Source organism: Oreochromis niloticus, linkage group LG6 (genome assembly GCF_001858045.2).
Source record: "Oreochromis niloticus isolate F11D_XX linkage group LG6, O_niloticus_UMD_NMBU, whole genome shotgun sequence".
Classification (NCBI taxonomy): domain Eukaryota; kingdom Metazoa; phylum Chordata; class Actinopteri; order Cichliformes; family Cichlidae; genus Oreochromis; species Oreochromis niloticus.
Window position 1 is genome coordinate 39445557 of NC_031971.2, and position 19139 is coordinate 39464695.

At 42.1% G+C, this 19139-nt stretch overlaps 2 protein-coding genes across 5 annotated transcripts in view; both read right to left on the reverse strand.

The window, feature by feature from the left end:
• LOC100711413 (ras and Rab interactor 2) overlaps positions 1-7470 on the reverse strand; it is a 38119-nt gene extending 30649 nt beyond the window's left edge. For 2 of the 3 annotated variants that reach the window (XM_013277136.3, XM_013277137.3), the window contains exon 1: positions 7259-7470. The gene's annotated coding sequence lies outside the window, so the exon portion shown is untranslated. The remainder of the gene's footprint in view (positions 1-7258) is intronic. The other variant, XM_003454619.5, reaches the window with a different exon arrangement.
• A 3082-nt stretch (positions 7471-10552) lies between these two features.
• The window catches only part of LOC100695245 (sodium/potassium/calcium exchanger 3), a 60732-nt gene continuing 52145 nt past the window's right edge, over positions 10553-19139 (reverse strand). For both annotated transcript variants that reach the window (XM_025908103.1, XM_005470156.4), the window contains 7 exons: positions 16879-17039; positions 16223-16487; positions 15971-16137; positions 15260-15374; positions 15003-15115; positions 14713-14778; positions 10553-12781 (listed from right to left, as the gene is read on the reverse strand). In XM_025908103.1, coding sequence (XP_025763888.1) covers positions 12629-12781; positions 14713-14778; positions 15003-15115; positions 15260-15374; positions 15971-16137; positions 16223-16487; positions 16879-17039 — 1040 coding nt within the window. In that variant the 3' untranslated portion in view covers positions 10553-12628. The remainder of the gene's footprint in view (positions 12782-14712; positions 14779-15002; positions 15116-15259; positions 15375-15970; positions 16138-16222; positions 16488-16878; positions 17040-19139) is intronic.

The following is a 19139-nucleotide window of genomic DNA, read 5'->3' on the forward strand; positions in this document are numbered from 1 at the left end:
AAACAAGATGAGCACCTCTTCACAGCTCCATCAAAAATCCCCTTTTTTTGTGAGAGCTTCCAACCTAAGAAAGAAATGATAAGACAGAGACCTGGCACTGAAAGTATGATCCAGATGATTAAAAAAAGCTTTTTGAAAACTTCCTTCTGGGTGGACAATTCAGGAAATTTCTCGAGCAGTATAGCAAATAAAATTATCACCCTCAGATGATCCTCGTTCAAAGACTAACCAGAAGTGAGCCCATAAAATCACCAGAGCTGGATGAGGTGGATGTTCTTTCCCCAAACTTTCCCCAAACCACGAACCCACAGCTGTAGTTGCCGTAATGTCACAGATTTGTTTCTAAAGTCTCCTTTTGGAGCACTAAGATGAACGTTTTCACTGTTACCATCTTGGTTTCAATTATAGGGCATTAGCCAATGAGCATACCATGAATAATCCTCTATTTTGAAGCACAACATGACCAAGATCTACAAAATGGACCGAAATGAGTGACTGAGCCCATTAATGCAGCAGTAAAGTGTTTACAGATGTCAGGGGTTGGAATGCCGTTTTCCCAGGACCGGAAATGTTTTTCAACCACAGCTTTCGCCATCCGATGCCCTTCAGCCAGAATGCAAGTTTATTTCAAATCATTTCACTTTATTTTTTCTGTCCTGGAAGATACGTCCATGTTTTATACCGTCTACTGGCCATTAAAAAGAATTCATGCTAAAGGCACTTAACCATAAAAATTCACCCAAACTTTAGTTTGTTACAGTTTTCTGGCTCACCTGCACACTGTATTTCAGCTCTGTGGTGTTAAATTTTCCATCTGATTGCAGTCAGGAATGAAGCTCTGTACCACACTGATAACAGGATCATACACGCAATGCAAACTACAAAACATATTCAGCACTACTATCATAACACAACAACAGTGCAAAGGGTTAAAATTCGAGTGAAATGGAAGTCATTAAAGTAATAAAATTCTATTTATATGGCCCTTTTCAAGATAAATATCAAACAATGGTCCACAGGAAAACAGCTAAAACATCAACGTAAAAAGTTACTCAAAAGCAAAGAGTCCACAGGTCTCAGGCTCGGTGGGAGAGAGTTCAAAAGTCGGAGGTCATTGTTGCAAAAGCTCAATCTCCTTTAGGTCTCAGCCAGCAGGTCCTGGTCACATGACCTCAGGGACCTGCTGGGGATGTATGGGTGTAAAAGGTCACTGATATTTGCTTCTACTTGTCCATGCAGAGCTCTAAAAGTCTTAGTGGAGTCTGAAGTTAATGTGAAGCCAATGCAGCAGAATGAGCAGCAGTGTTCATGTGAGGCCTCGCAGCAGCGCTCGGAACAACCTGCAGATGTTCCAAGGAAGTTTACCTAAGTAAACCACTAATTAAAAGAATCCAGATGTGATGAAATAAAGTATGAATAACAATTTCCAGTTCACAGTGTGACACAATAGAACTCGACTTTTAATGCTTCTTATGTGTTAACAGTGGAAGCGAACCACAGACTTCATATGATCTTATTGGAGTAATATTAAAGCTGCTGTGCTGTACAGCTCATCAAAGGAGTTTGTGCTTCAGATCTAATGAGTGAATTTCTTGGGTTTTGTATGTTAATTAGCCCTAATTAGCCAATATGTGTGTCCCCGCTTGCACTCCCGTTGTTAAGAGATGCAGCTTGCTAACCAAGCTTGATAGCGTTAGCTAACAACATCTGGCTTCAAAAACAATAACAGCATTTAAAATACTAATGTTAAAGCTTCAGAGTGCATACAATACAAAAGCAAATAGTTACTGTCATCTGTTTGATTCACTCCAACACTAACCCCTCCAACCATTTTCAACCTACAGCTAGTAGATTAAAGGCCACAACTTTTCACAAACTGCGTTGTATTTTCTCACTTCTATTTACAGCCGGTCTGTAAATGTCTTTCCAGTCGGTTTTCATTCAAACTCTCAAAGACAGCATGAAGTGTGACTTTACTCAATCTCTCAACAGACAAACAAAAAGGCAAACAGGGTCCGTGATGCTGTCAGAGCAGCAGAGCATGGCGAGGGGGGGCCTGCAGGCAGCTGCAGATAAGAACTCCCACACGTGGGTCATGTTATTGCTCTGAGGCAAACCAGATGATGGTGTGGGTGTATGCAGGAAACAGCCATTTGGAGGTGGACTGAGAGGGCATTTGATTTGAAACGTACATTTAATCAAAACAGGGCAAAGGAGTTGTTTAAAAAGGATCGACTACAGTAGAGAAAGATCATTAAGTGAGCCCTTTATGGCTGCAGAGCAGAGCAGTGGTTGTTGGTGAGTTCAGCTGAACCCACTGGCCCAGGGAGGACCTGAAGAATCTGATCACTCACAGATTTTTAAAGGGAGGACAGAAGGGTTGGATTACTCTCATTTTTTCCATGAACTGTTTATGAATCTCTTGTCAGTCAAACACCAAGCGGACCAACAGTCTGACCTCTAATCACAACTTTAAGAGACTCCTGAAAATGCTCAAAGTGCCAATCAGACAAATCCAGCTTCACATATAATCAGAGTGCCACAGGATTAAATCATGGTTAGAAACCGTGTCAGGCACCAGCAACGCCCAGCCAAAACTTTCCAAACGAAAGGTCAGCCGAGAAAAGCCTGGATAGCTTTCCCTGTGCTGCTCCCCTTTAAATTAGTAACAGAAACACTGGATGGAGCTGAGCTGTGAGCTCCTCGGTGCAAACGCTCGGATGCTTTCTGGCCTTTACCAGACTAGAAAGGAAGATAAAGGGGTGGAAGATGGAGCAGATAGTTTGGGAATTTCCAAATGAGATAAGGAAGAGAAGGGTAAACAAACACTAGAAACTCACGTCAACCCAAACCAGCGCTTAAGATGTGGCCTCAAAGAGAAAGTGCATCTAGAAGCTGGCTAGAATTGGCTAAACATGAAGTGTAAAAACTGAAAAATAGCTGGCCAGCTGTGCCAAATCTGCCTCCCAGCACCTCCAAAGTGCTTTAGTTATGAGTAGTTCAACATAAATATAAATCCGATTTATGTTGAATTTACACAAGACTTCCCACTCTAGAAAAATACCCCAATAATTTTATTGTAGCTCAGCCAAAATGTTAGATATTCATGACATAAAAAAAAAAAAAAAAAATCACAAAGAATGCACTGGGAGAGAACGAGAAACCTTAATTTAAGTTAAAGACATTTTATTTTCCTTCTGTGTCTGTATAAATGTAAGACCCTTCTCTCAGAATCAGCATCTGGAGCTGTTTCTCAGCAGAAGACGACCTCATCTCCCTAAAACACAAAGACTCACGATACAGTAATAGTAGCAGTGCATTTAACATTGTGACTGTAACGATTTTTGAATGAGCACTTTGCAGTTTTCCAGGCTTACTTATTATAGATTAAAGCACACAAATGGCAGCAGGCAGCCGAAGAACACCATCCTCACAGTCAAGCACGGAGAGGAAACGTCATGCGTTGGGCTGTTTTTCTGCTAAGGGTACAGGATGACTTTGCCGGATTGAGGAGCCAATGGGTCACGCTATGTATGTCAAATCTTGGACAAGAAGCTCCTTTCCTCACGCAGACGATGGGCCTACATACTACCAAAGCAGCAACAGAGTGGCTAAAGAAGAAGGTCACAAAGTGGCCTAGCCGGCCTCCAGACCTCAAGCTTCAAGGTGCCAAGCAGCAAATAAGAAACCTGAATGATTCAGAGTTTGTGGTGAGTCGGGGCCCAAATCTCTCCTGAGAAGTCTGCAAACCTGACCAAGTGACATCTTACTGCTTTAAGGGTTTCTCCATCAAGTACTAAGTCACGTTTTTCATGTGATTAAATACTTATTATACTCAATAACATGCAAATCAAATCAAACTTTTATGTGGAGTGATTCTTTCTCTCCATTAAAATAAAATTATTTCTTTGTAAGTGAGCAAACTTACAAATTCAGCAAATACTGGAATTATTTCCCCCACTGTAGGTACTAACACGCTGCAATGATTCATTACGATGAATGCAATCAATGTTGTTTCCTTGAAGGATAATTCTGGTGTATTCTCTATTATCAGTGGCTGTAATATTATGTATGGTAACCAACCGAGTCATGGAAATGTTTAAACACTTGAATTCCCTCAAGACAAATGAAACAAATGAGCTTCGTTGATAAATTCTGGCATTTAAATGTTCAACCAGAGACTTTTTCTTTACTCGAAATCTTTGTGAAATAACACAGACAGTCAGCGCAAAGCCAAAATGGGAAAACCAGAACCCAGCCCGTTTCTGCAGGATCACAGCAGACATCAGTGAGGCTGCAATCAAAGCATTCAGTGTTAACATCCCCCACCGGACGCTTTACTCTCACACCAACTCGAGTGGCCGTTTCCCCGTCCAGCCAGCCTGACGTCACTTTCCATAAACCTGTTTGGAGTTTTCAGTTCTGCCTTGAAGCTGCAGGCAGATGTGATTTAAACAAAAACTCTGTTCTTCTAAAGCCGATGCAGACAAAAACAACATCCGCTTCACAACCCAAATCTGACAATCTGGCGAGTTATTTTTCATTTAAAACCTTTTTGCTGAGTCATTTCCGCCGTGCAGCATGCAGAAAGGGTGCCAAGTGCCAAAAATGCAGCAAAACTAATCTCCTTAACAGATTCCGAATAACCTTAGATTAGGAAATTGGGAGCTTATTAGGCCTCTTCTGATAAACATCAGCTAACTGTTTAGGAAAGAAAGAGTCGGATATGCATTTAGGTGCAGACATCTTTTTGGATACAATCACTTCCTGCAGTTGTGAAAGCGAGCTGGGACATGTTGCCACCAGATACAGAAATTCCTTCCTTTCAGGAAAAAAATAACACAAAATCCAAGTGAGGGACTGTGTGAAAATTATTAGAGGGAAAAAAAAAGGATCAAAGCTGAGGAAGGATTAAGTAAGGTTTTCATAAAGGGAGTGAGGTAACTCATTTGGTAGAGCAAGGAAAGGTAGCTATCTTTCCATTACTGTTACACTGTTAGTGTATGAAGATGCACCGTCTGACATGTATTTACATTTTTCTCGTTAGTCTAGTATGACTAGTTTGTTTTGCATGTACAGATAAAGAAGAACTTATCTATGCATACAACTATAGCCAACCTATCACCTGTACTTATGGTGGTTTATGTGTTATACATTTTTTATATATAACACATCTAAATGTTTTATAGATATAAATAAAACATATATACACATTTGTGTGTTTGTCACATTCAAAAAGTGTGAAGTGAAAAGGGAAGTGAAGAGGACGCCTCTCACTAACATTATTAAAATTATTTTTATTCCCTTTTTTTAGTTGTGTCACATTTAGCAGAAGAGTAGCTGAGAATCTTCCTGAAAAGGTTAAATATCATCAACATGACTGCTGACAGACTCGCTGCTATAAACCTGCACAAATCATCCCGTCACAGGCCTCTGGGCAGGAATATTTGCTGGGCTCTTGACAGCTTTGTTCTTCCTTCTATCATTGGACATACGTACCTCACTGAAAAAAAACTTCAGCCTCGAAAATTAAGCCTTTTTTTGATAAGGATAAAATCTTTGAATGAAATTGTCTGCACACAGAACTTTTGTGTCAATCCCTTCTCTCTCCTTCTCTTGTCTTTTCCTCCTCCATGACTAAATATATCATTCTTTATGACATATTTATACTTCAAAACATAAAAAAATTGGTTTAATGGGATCTCCTGCCAATTGTATGCAGATGATACACAGCTGTACTTTTCTGTTAAGCCCAACATCTTCAACAGCCCGTCATGGCTCCGTGAATGATTTTCTGCCATTCTTTGTTGGACGTATCAAAGTTTCTTTCATCTCATTTCTAGTAAAACTGAGGTTTTTATGTTTGGCACGGACACTTTTCCCTAGGAGGTCAGTACAGCAGCTCTTGCCAGCACCATCAAATCATCTACTCAGAACCTCTGTATCATCTTTGACCAACATCCGAATTTTGAATCTTACATCTCTCAGCTCACCCTTGTTTCCCTCATTTCAGAGATACTGCAAATAATCAAACCTTTCAATCAGTTCCTTTCCTATTTAATCATCTGGAACTTTTCTCTGGCCTTGATTATTGTAATTCTCTCTTCACATGTATCTCTCAGTCCTCCATAGCCCGTCTCCCATTAGTGCAGAGAGCAGCAGCACGGCTGATAAGAAAACTAGCCACATATCACACTTATTCATGCATCTCTTCACTGGCACCCACTGAAATTCAGAATAATCTTTAAATTCCTGTTATTAACATATTAAGCTCTTGGACAACCTCCTGCTTATATAGCAGAAGGTTTAAGACCTAATTGCTGCAACCAGCCTCTTCGATCAGCCAATCATGGTCTTCTAACTGTCCCCGCTCTGATTTTAAAACCAGAGGTGATCACATTGAGTTTGTCGTGTAGCACCCAAACCTTGGGACAACCTTCCTCGGCCTATCACGTCTGTTAATTGTTTTAAACGACATTTCCATTTTATTTTGGGCCATAGTTTACACTTGTTTATGTGTATCAAAGTGTGTGTGTTGCTATGAAAGTTTGACCCAATGGTTGATTACTTATCTTTAATGTGAGCTTTTTATTCACGCTGTGAAGCTCCTTCTAGCTCTCTGTTTTCAAAAGTGCCATAGAAATAAAGTTATTCTTATTATCAAAATTTTCTGCTTACCACAGCACCCATTAAATAATCTGGCCTTGGTCAGAAGGCTTTTTTTACATTACAAATTGAGACGTTTAAACCCTGCTAGCCTGGCACTGGAGAAAGACTGGAAAGGTCCAAAAAGTAAAACACCTGAGGGGATCTTGTTTTTTTACGACAAAGAGGAGAGTGACGGTTTCTACAGTCCCCAAAGTAAAACTTTTAAGCCTGGGTTTCATCATAAGGAGATCATATTTGAAAGTAAAATCCAAAGCTTTGAAGTCGCAGTTTGATTTACAGCCATGAACATGTGTTTACTTTTACCAGCAGCTTTATGCTTTCAGTTCATGATGGAAGAGCAGCTCAGCCTCATGTGAACTTTACAAAATGCTTCTGCTGTGATAAAATCAGTTTATTTTAGCGATGAATGCAGAAGGAAGCGAAAATGCGCCCCGTGTAAACAAAGTGCGCAGAATAAACAGACTTTAGCGCATGTGTCGCTGTTCCTCTGCAAACCCTCTCCATCAGGAAAACTCCCGTCACTGTATCTGCAAACATTTTAACATGTCCTGCGTTTCCTGAAAGTTTTAGAACTACTGCGTCCACTAACCTTACTGTGGTTGCTCTAAGTCGGTGTGTTACTGCTGCTTTTGTCCATAATAAAAACCCCTCGGAAGTCCTCCGGGATGTTTCGGTTTGTTCGGTGGCACCGAGGAGCTTCTGGTCCCCCCCAGTGTCTGTCGGTTACATCCTTTGACGGAGACTCCGGGGTTAGACAGCTGAGGTGTTGGAGACACAGGGGGAGGAACAGGAGGGAGAGGAGGAGGGCGGTAATACGATGCTTTCTTCTGATTGGCTGAGACATGATTTTACCTTGACTTTCCCTTAAACGGTGAGGGATTCATTACGTCACATCTCGCACTATCTCGTGCATACTTCTTTAAGTTTTTTTTTATTTAACAGTCTGCGAGCTGCTGAAGTAAAAGTGAGGATTCAAACAGCTGAACAGACACACGAAATGATTTCTGAGATGTGATGGCCTGAACTGTTTTTGTTTTCCCCCTTGCAGCACTGGTTTGGATCATCGTCATCATCTTCGGATCATGTGCCTCTGTCTCCTCTGTCCCTGTCGCCGCACCAACCCTCTGCATGTGCTGCTCCACTTCTTGTCCAGTATGTCCACTGTCCCTCCTCTGCACATGTCCAAATCATCTCAGCTTTGCCTCTCTTTGTCTCCAAACCCCACAGCTGGACGTGTCCCTCTGATGTACTTCTAATTCTCTCCATCCTGGCCACTCCCAGTGAAACCTGAACATCTTCAGCTAGGCCTCTTGTTTTTTCGTCAGTGCCACAGTCTTCAAATCATACATCACAGCAGGCCCACCACCATCTTGTAAGCTTTCGCTTTCATCTCCACCCACTCCACTCTGCCTGCACTCTTCTTCACCTCTCTTGTGCCGTGTCCCTTGCTTTGGCTGGCCTTTAAACTCATCCTCTTCAATGCTCCTTGCATCTTCACTGTCTCCCTCTCATTCACACACATGAATTCTGTCTTGCTTCTACTGACTTTCATTCCTCTTCTCTGCAGAGCATACCTCCACCTCTCCAGGGTCTCTTTCACCTGCTCCCTACTCTCTCTACAGATCACATCTGTGAACATCAGAGTCCACAGAGACTCCTGCCTGACCTCATCATTGCAAACAAGAATGGGCGATCCCTGATGCAGTCCCACCCTCACCTTGAACCCATCTGTCACTCCACTGCACTGTCACCTCACTGCTGTCTTGCTGCCCTCATGTCCGGCATCACCCTCATATACTTCTTTGCCACTCCTGACTTCCTCATGCAGTATCACACTTCCTGCCTCAGCATCCTATCATCTACTTTCTCTACATCCACAAAGACAGCGAGGCTCCTTCTCATCTGCTCTGTATTTCTCCATCAACACTCTCAAAGCAAACGTCACATCTGTAGGAATGTTTCCCAGCATGAAGCCTAGATTCAGTAACTCCCATATCATTCCACTCTCTGAGTCGCACTGGATAATAAAGCTAATCAGATAAATATTAAACACATTCATGTTGGTGACTTTCTCAGGAACATCTGTTTAATTCAAGGTGGAGTGGACTGGTTTGCAGTACATCTAATCAACCACTAGGGGGCGGCACACTGTTTGACCACAGTGATTGCAGGTTAAATTTAGTAATAAGTGTTGTACTGGGTATTTGAGACAAAGGAACACTGAAAACTGAAAGTCAGGACGTTTTGACTCCGGGTAAACATTTATTGAGTAAATTTATAAAGTGAATGGCTCTGTGCATCTGAGGAGAGACTGCACGGCTGCTGATCACAACCATGAGTGTGTGTTTGGTTTTTCCCTTTTATGAACTGAAAAACGAAACGCCTGTGGCTCAGGATGTAGAGTGGGTCGGTGGATTGATTCCCGTCTCCTCCAGTCTGTGTGTTGAAGTAACTCTGAGGAAGCTGCTGCACTGAATCGCCCCTGACGCTGTGTGAGTGTGTGTGAATGTTCAAAGTGCTTACTCATAGAAAAAAACACTTGTGCAATTTGTTAAATGAGGCTTGAAGTAAAAATCATTTTGAGTTCTCAGTTAGAAGAAAAGTGCTATACAAGTACCAATCCATTTACCATCAAACTCATGTAACTCATGGCCATTTATCATAAAAAAAGACAAACCCCTGTCTGAAGCAGGCATCAGTGAGTAATACGTGAGAATTTTTCCAAGTAAGTCTTTCTTCAGGGAAGGAAACTGAGTCTGTACCTTCTCAGTCTCTTCTAAAAGCCAGCCACCATCTACAGTCGTGGTAAAAATACATCCTCTTTCATATCAGGACATATACATACATTCAAAATGTCACATTACATCATGTCCTTATTTATTTACCAAAAGCTAAACCAAATGCAGGAACAGTGTGTAAAAAACCAAACCCGCCCCATGAGCACGTAGCTTGAAGCACCTTTAGCAACAATAATTTGCAGTAATTGTTTTCTTTATGGGTTTTCAGTCTCTCACATTGTTGTGGAAGAATTTTTGCCTACTCTTCTTTACAGCGTTGCTTCAGTTTGTTTGCATTCATTTATCCACGGCTCTCTTGAGGTCCCGCCGCAGCATTTCAGTCGGGTTGATGTCTGGGCTTTGATTGGCCCGTTGCAACACTTTGATTCTTTTGCAGCACGTCTGTTGGAGATTTGCTGCTGTGCCTGGGATCACTGTCCTCTTTCAAGTAACAATCTGGGCTGAGCTTTAGCCGTCGATCAGACTCTAGAATACTTTGGCATACAGAAGAGTTCACGGTCAACAACAGGTCGTGTGGCTGCAAAACAAACCTGAGACACCCCCCCTCCACCACCATGTTGACCGTTGGTACGAGGTGTATGTGCTGATATGCTGTGTTTGGAGTTCTCCAGATGTGATGCTTTGCATTACAGCCATGACATGGCTATAGATGGTTATAGAAGCCTTGTGGTTTGTTCAGACACAGCATTGCAAACCAAAGCCGTGCGGCCATCTTCTTTTTAGAGAGGTTTTTTCCTGCAACGCTTACAAACAGCTGATACTTGTTCTGTCTTTTTCTGATTACTTTAATATTTAACATGCTAACCGAGGCCTGTAGAGCCTGAGATGTAGCACTTGGATTTTTGCAGTTCCTTTGAGCATTGCACAGCCTGACTTTGGGATGAATTTCTTGCCATGTTCCCTCAAAGCTTGAGGCATTGTGTTAATACACACCTGAATTCTACCCTCTCGTTTCCCATGGAAGCAGTAAGGCTGTGTGTAGTTTTCCATCGGATTCCTTAGAAAACTTTCTTTTTTCACATGACTGTTGGTCCTGTTTAAAGATGACTCCACGGTGACTCATAAATGCATCTGAAAACATTATGTGTATGTAAATCAATTTATTGCAAGAAGATCACTGGGAACAAGGTGAACGTGTCTGTCTGTCCCTGCCCAGAGGTCCTCATCAACAAAAATGAGGATTTACAAACAAGTCAACAGACATGAGCATAAAATGACAAGAATTAGCTGAAACTAAGTGCTGTAGGCCTACATCCTAAATACTGTATATATCTCAAATATAACTGCTCATCAGAAGTTCTTCCAACACCTGCATTTATGATAGCATATTCCTCCTGATATGTACAGCATAATCAAGACAGTGCCTTTTAGATGTTGCATTAAAATTACACACAAAATAATCAGAACTATGAAAGAGGCATGCAAAACCAAACAGTATATGTCACTATGTAGCCTACCTGAAAATATCCCCCCACGTACCCAAACCGCAGCCTCTCTGGAGGCGTAGCGCAGCTCTACAGCGCCATCCTGTGACTGCAGGATGCTTTGAATTGATCAGATTCAAAAACTGGAATAAAAAGTCCACATTTTCTTTGAACACATGCTGAAACAGAGTGGCGACAATGTTCTAACAGTGGTGCTCAAATACGCAGAGGAGAACAGCCACGAGCCTCAAATACAAGAGACGGTAATTGAAGCACTGTCGTGAAAGTTCAAAGTCTGGTGTTTCCTTTTTCCTGAAAAGAAATCCTTTACATCTGCATCTCATCCCTAATTTAACATGTGAGGGCGACATTTTCATCCTTTGTCTTCAAATCCACTGTGTTTAAACTAATACAAATGCAATATTTCCAAACTATACAAAACTTATAAATTATAAAGTTCTATTCTTAAATATAAACAACATCAAGTCAGTTTCCAGTACTTAGATTATATATTAGGTACAGTACATTGTACACAGCTTCCACTGAAATCACTGTACACGATCCAAAAGGCTGAAACTGGAGGTCAGACGTGATCTTCGAATAAATTAATTCATAAATAAATCACGATTACGTCTTCCCAGTTACATCCTTGGCATGCTTTGCATCTGCTCCAGATTGTGGCACGCGCTCACTCACGCACACACACACACACACACACAAACACACTGTGCATTCGACTCGTAAGTCCAAATCTACAAGTTCGGCTAATCTAAAAATACTTTTGGCTTTAAGAAATAACGTTACACTCGACTGAGACTAAAAGCTAACCCTTTCAATAAAGTACGAGAGGTCTACCGCCTACAGGGAAGTTTAACTTCAGTAGTTACATGTTTACCTGTAGACACTTTGCAATAGAATATTAAAAGAAATAAATCTCTAATCCATAAAGTGACGGTGCTGGATGTCAGTTCCAGGTAGATCCCTTTCATTGTGTGGGAACATTTAAAGCCCACATCTACTCAGGTACGACAAACAAAAACAAAACAGCCAAGAGCAGACTTCATGTGATAAATATCTAGGTTCTCTGTGACAGTGCAAAGCTAGAGCTGTGGCTGTTACAGCATGCTGTGTGGGCTGGTAGGAGACATGTTGAAGCGTTTTGAGCCTAAAGGAAAACACAGAATATTTCGGCTTTGCAAGACCGATCCAGTTGTGCATAAGAGAATTCCACACAAAAGCTGATAGAAGTACTTCTAATATATACACAGAAAGCCAGTTTTTGCTTAAAAATACCTTAATCATGTGCTTTATATCCAAACTTGTAGAAAGAGTAACAAACAATCCAGCTAAAAATCGCTGACTTCTCTCTTTTCTCGCCTCAGTCAGTCAGTTACAGTAGCAGCTTGTTCACCAACAGTAGCCTAATTGTCGGCGTTAATACAGTTAAGTTCACTCCAGCCAACGTTTTGGTTCATTATACATGATTGGCAGCAATCCCGCCGCTGGCACTTTCTCTTCGCGCCTCCAGAAAATAACCCCAAAAACATCCGACGTCCTTCTCTCCGCCACTCGTGTGTATTGCACCAAATATAAATCATACAGAACTCTATTTTTCTAATAAGTAATAGGTAGGACTTTGTTTGGAGGCGCCATGAAACTGGAAGCCAGGTGAGGTTCCCCCATCAGCCAGAGGAAGAATTAGAAGAAGAAGAAGAAGAGAAGGAGAAGGCGGGAGGGTCAGTGGATGTCTCGGCACATGGGGAGGTTGACGAAAGTGAAAACGTTGAACTCGATGAGGACGGAGAAGGAGAGAAAGATGGCGTACAAGATGAGGCAGGCCAAGCCCAGTCGCCAGTCCAGAGTCCACTTGTTCAAATGGACGCCGAGGACCTGAATGAAGAAGACACGATTAGAGACACACCGCACAAAGAAGAGAAGAGTGGATGCAACTATGAAACAATTCCTGACTTAAAAGAGCTACAATGCAAAGCCTTTTCTTTGGTTTGTCTGGACCTCCCAGGAACAGTCGGTCCAGCTCAAGTCCAGCTGTTTACTTCAGGTCGTGTCTCAGTTTTAGGTATTTGCACTTCTTTGTGTACTTATATACATCTGAGAGCCTTCATTCGCCCTTCATTTCTGATCATCTGCCTGCTTTTGCATGATGCCACCACCTCTGTGCTTCACTGCAGAGAAGGTGTTAGAGGGTGATGAGCAGACAGGGCTTCATAAAACTCCCAACAGGCTCTCATGTGTTTTTATGTTTTCTCATCTTTTTGGCTTATAACGTACTGTAATATAACTTATATAGCACTTTTCTAGTCTTACTGGCTACTGAATGTACCTTAAACTACATTTAACTACACATTCTTACAGTGCTTTATCTATCTAGCATCCCCAGTTAACGTAACATCTTTGGACTGTGGAGGTCAGAGCAGCAGGAGGAAACCCACACAGGCACAAGCACAAACCGTCTTGCTGTGACGTGACAATGCTAACCACTCAACAAATGTGCTGCCAGTGACCATGGGTGGTATAAAAAAAAATAAATGTAGCTACTGTGATGTCACTCAATGGTTTGTGAAGTGCCATTAAAGTATGAGGCCTTGAGATGACTGTTTTTGTGCTTTGAAACTGCATTTAACGACTGAGGGGCGGATCTGAAACTGTACACCCGCTGGCTAATGACTTATGATGGCACACCATCAATAATCTCCTTACTAATTCCAAAAAAGTCTGACTTCTGTGTAAAATGTAAAGCCAAGAAGAAAAGAAAACAATATTAGCTCACTTTGAATTTGATGGTAACAACACACCTGGAGGAACATTTAACTTGGGTTAACTGTTAACGGGTCATTAACATGACTGGGTATAAAAAGCATTTTACATCTGAGTTTCTCAGACGCAAAAATCTTTTGCAAATACTGCTTATGCAAATTGTGAAACAATTTCAAAGTAAGGTTTAAGAAATTACAAAGACTATTATCTTTAATATCTATCTTTTCCAACAGCACGGCTTCGTCATAGAAGAGTCCGGGTGCTGAACTGGGCTTCACTAATTTAAGATATTTGGTGCATCATGAAATGAAAAATACGACAAAGACCCATGACTGGGATGATGAATTGTAGATGAAATATAGGTTTATGACATTTGCAAATTATTATTATTTTTTAAATATGTTTAGTAAGAGTTTTGATATAAAGAAAAACAAAACAAAACAGACAACACAACAGCAAAGGCAAAAAAAACATAAATAAATAAAACGCTAGGGTGGTAGACTGATTTATCGATCAAAGAGGACTTTGCTTTTATACATGATCTAAAAATGGCTGCCACACATTAAAAAACTTACTAAGTTTGTCCTCTAATGTATACCTAACTCTCTCCATATGCAGTAGAGCAGTCAGTTCTGTCAGCCACATTTTGAATTGAGGTACAATGTCAGACTTCCAGAGAGTCAAGATAATTTTCTTAACATTTGCAAATTATGGCACTCTTTGGAACTGGACTTGCAAAACAATGTTTATCTAAAGAGTACGGGCTTCTCGCGTTTGATTAGTCGTTACGTCAAACTTGGTGTTTGTATGTGGCTGCAATTGAACTTGCTCTTCCTCTTGTCTAAATATACTCATTTCAAACCTGCGTTTGACATAACAGTGACATAACAATGTGTTTAACTTGTTTAAACCTCACGTCAGCCGTGTGCAGTCTTTACCCCAGGGCGGGGAAACTGTCTGGGACGCCTTCATATCGTTGCTCCACAAGTCTGTGCATTGAAAAATATTATCCTGCTCTCAGTAAACTGCAGAAATCTGTGACTTACTGTGAAGAATACTGAGGCTAGCAGGAGTGCAACGGAGTATATGAGTCCTCTGCTGTTAAGTTCGATCTGAAGAAACAGAGAAAGAGGCACATTTTCACATCATTTTCACCAACTATCCAACATGACCTTAAAATGCAGGTTTTTGTTTTATTTTAAAGTTTAATGAGACAAATAACACCGTCTCAGTGCAAGGTGATGCAGTTTGGTGCCCTGACAAACAAAGTCTCATTGTTCATGAACTCATTTCTGGTCCAGCAGACGCTCCTACAGCGGAGCAGGGAAACACTCACGGTGGAGCCCGTCCTGATGCAGAGCGTTTGCAGCGCCCAGGGCAGGCCCAGACCCACCAGGATGTCAAACACATTACTGCCTATGGAGTTGGAGATGGCCATGTCTCCCAGACCTGAGGCGAGGAGAGAAACACTGTCAAGGTCCGTGTTCGGTCGGGAGACGTATCGATTACGACAAGCAAAACTCTGCTGTGCGACGCTGGACTTCTGCTTTGTTTCCCAACTCGATTTGATCTCTGCATCTTATGTGAACGTACCTTGGCGAGCCACTATGACACTAGCCATGCAGTCTGGGACGCTGGTGCCCGCTGCGAGGAAGGTGATGCCCATGATGACGTCAGGGATGCCCAGAGTAAAGCCAATCACAGTCACCTGAGAACAGACAGACATCGTCTCAAGAGACGGACTCTCTGGGAATTCCTCCTTACGCAGGGCGGTAAGATAAATGAAGCAAGAAAAAGCATTTCAATTCTGAGAGTTTCCCTCTGTTTCTGCACTTAATCGAAGGATGTGTGTGATTTATATAATAGCAGGTGTGTGCCAGTGTTAGAACGGGTCACTATTTATAGAGAAATTTTTGTATCAAATCTACGAGGTTCTGGCTGGACTGTGAATGTAAATATGTAATGTGAACTTTTATGTATATAGATGAAAACAGATTTGAGATGTTTATCACAAACAGATTGAATGCAATTACAGACTTGACCCCATTTAGTTACAAACCGTGGACAGATTGTCTCCATCTCCAAAGCAATGAGACTGAAAGTTAACTGCAGATGGCTGAAACAATTGTGTTGCCATCACCCAACCAGTGTTTTCTCTAGTGTGACTGCAGCATCACATAAGTCAAACGGATGAAATCATTTAGACGTTTCTAAAAACACAGTTTTAATAGTCTTGAAAGAAACTGTCTCCATGTTTAGAGGTAAAGGATCAGGACGTGACTGAGCGAGCCTGACTGGACTCACCATCCACACCATGATGTACGAGAGGCCGGCGATCCAGATGGTGGCTGTGAGGAAGGAGACCATGAACCACCTCTCCCAGCGGCGCTTGGCACAGTTGGGCACCGTGAAGAACAGAAGCAGGGACAATGGCCACATGATCAGCCACTTGAGCTTGTTACACACACCCGCTGGAATGAATAAGATGTAGTCATGGTTTAACGGATAAACGATGCTAAAATGAACATTTGCTGAGAGCCAGCTCGTGTCATGTACCTGGAACTTTAAAGGGCACCAGGGGGCCCTCTTTGTCATCCTCTCCCTCTCCTTCCTCGTCATTCTCATTGTTCTCGTTGTCCTCATTTTCATTCTCCGTCTCATTCTCCAGGCGCTGAAGTCTGCACCTCCCGTTCACACCCTGTTCGGCTCCACCCATCCCATTCTCTAGGCCCCGCCTCCCTTGAGCCCTGGCTGCAGACTCAGAGTCACCATTCGTGATGCGATTGACTCGAGTCTCTGTGGTGTTGATCAGTCTTTGTCTCTGGAACATTAAAAAAACCCATTTAGAATTATTTTGTCAGTATGCATAAAATACAAAACTGGAAAATATTTCTCTGAGGTAGAAATAAATATTCTTTCCTCCTCTTTCTGTCAAAACCCCAACTGTGGTTGTTTCCTTTGGATTTAAACTGAAACTTCAGTGTGCAGCAGACAGGTGTCTGAGATATCCAAAAGACAATTAGCATTCATTCCACGTCTTATTTCATCTTCTGCTAAACCCAGACCCAATTATTTGGTTTGTATTTATGCTAAGACTCTGGATTTGGGCAGGAATTTTTCAGGCTAACTTTAGTTGACAAATTTATATTTCTCCTGATTATGTGAGGAGCATCTGAAACCGCACATCTTAGAATAGTTCAGTGTGTGACTACCTCATTGATCAGCATCCGAGAGGCCATGGTGAGGCGGGTTCTCGGGGAGAAATGACTGGTGATCATGATCCTCATGCCGGCCTCAGAGAAAGACAGCTGGTGGGGGTAGGCAGACAGCAACTCATCCACCATCAGCACAGACGGCGTGCAGTGGAAGTTCGCTAAAAAATAAAAAACAGAAAAATACATTTGAGCCGATAGTTCTAAAACATTAAATATAAAATCTCGCTGGATTGGAAATCTTAGCTGTTGTTTGTAAAACACACAGTATTCTACTCATGGTGATATGGAGGCACAGTGAAGTACAAGCCTGGAGTCATATCTGCACAGACAGCAAACTGTATCATTGCCTTAACTCAACCAAAAGAAAATTAATTAATTAATTATATACAGCGGCTTCCAAAAGTATTCGACCCCCTTGAACTTGAACTCTGTTTAGTCATTAGCACTCATCAGGCAACATCTATGGGCAACTGACTGCACTCAGACCAAAGGGGCTGAATAATTACGCACACCCCACTTTGCAGTTATTTATTTGTAAAAAATGTTTGGAATCATGTATGATTTTCATTCTACTTCTCACGTGAACACCACTTTGCATTGGTCTTTCACCTGGAATTCCAATAAAATTGATTCATGTTTGTGGCTGTAATGTGAGAAAATGTGGAAAAGTTCAAGGGGGCTGAATACTTTTGCAAGCCACTTTATCTCCATCCATTGATTTTCTCTGGCTTATCCGAGTCCAGGTCAACCATCCAAGGAGAAATGCCCAGACATCCCTCTCTGCAGCCCCCTTTTCCAAGTCTTCTAGGGGATACTGAGACATTCCTAAACTGAGAGACATAATCTCTCCATGGTCTCCTGGGTCTCCACCAACGCTTCCTCATAGTTTATAATGACTGAAACAGCTCGCCCAGGGGGCATAGTTCAATAAAGCCAACGGAAGTACATCATTGGCAAAAAGTAGAGATGAGATTCTGAGACCACCAAACCCATAAAAGTTATGAAGAGAATCTTGGGCAGGAACGAGCCCGACTTATTGCTGCTAATGCAGATAAAGCTCTCTTGTACAAGGGCTGAATGTTGCCCCCGGGCCCCCTTTGACACTGAATGTCCCAGATACCCCAAACTCCCCAAACATGGGAAGTATGGTGGTCAAATGCCTTTTCCAAGTCCGTAAAGCACATGTAGACTGGTTGGTGAAACTCCCACACACCCTCAAATATCTCCAAGAGAATAAAGAGCTGGCCGACTCCATCACCAGGATGAAAACAGCATTTTTTCTTCTGAATCCAAGATTCAACTCCCCTCACCAGTGCATAAGCCAATGAAGGTCCATGCCAGGTCTATGTCTACAGCTGAGGAGTGTGATCCCTCTACTGTTGGAACACCACCTCTGATCCCCCTTCTTGAACAGAGGGACAACCACCAGTTTGTCAAGGGCACTGTCCCTGACTTCATTGCAAAGCTGCAGAGATGCGTCCACGAGAACAGCATCAAAATCCTTAAGGTGCCTTAAAGTAAAAGCAAAACCGAAGATCAGATCAGGTCCCCTGGAACCTGGAAAAACTGCAGGTTCTGCACATGAATATGAATCAACAGCTATTATAAAATCATGCCGATATAAAATCATGCTCATGTGGATGGGAAAAGGGGGGAAATTACTGTCCAGGAAGACATTTTGTGAGCATTTCTTTGAAACTGTTTTGCCCAGTAACAAGTGAGGAGGGCAACTGTTTCTCACTGGGGCAGCATTCAGAGTATCAGGTGCAAAACGAGCTGACAGAGCAGGCTGTGCCAGCATCTTGCAGTCCTCTCTTCTGTTGTTCTCAAGCTGTAACTTATTTTTGAGGGCAGAGAGAAAGCTGCAGACAGCAAACACTGGAGGTGCTGGGTAGCCAAAACGGCTGACTCTTTGACATTCCTGGCATCCAAAGCAACTCTCAAGCTCTTAAAGAGACACACCGGGAAGGCTGCTGGGTTACTTATTTGGTTGGAGAAGGTAAATGAATTCAGTTTTCCAGTTTATTCAAACTTCTCTGCAAACGTCTTTACACTGTCTTGTTTCCTGGATGGAAAGAAGCTCGGTGTTCAGAGAGTCATAATCACCGAATACAAAATCTCAACGTCTGCACAAGTAGTCCTTTGGTACTGTCCTCACCCTTTGCCATCTTATCACAGAGCAGAATCAAAATAGAAGGAAAGTGCTCCTGCTGCTTTTATATGCAAATTTCAGTGTGCAGAGATGAACAACCACAACC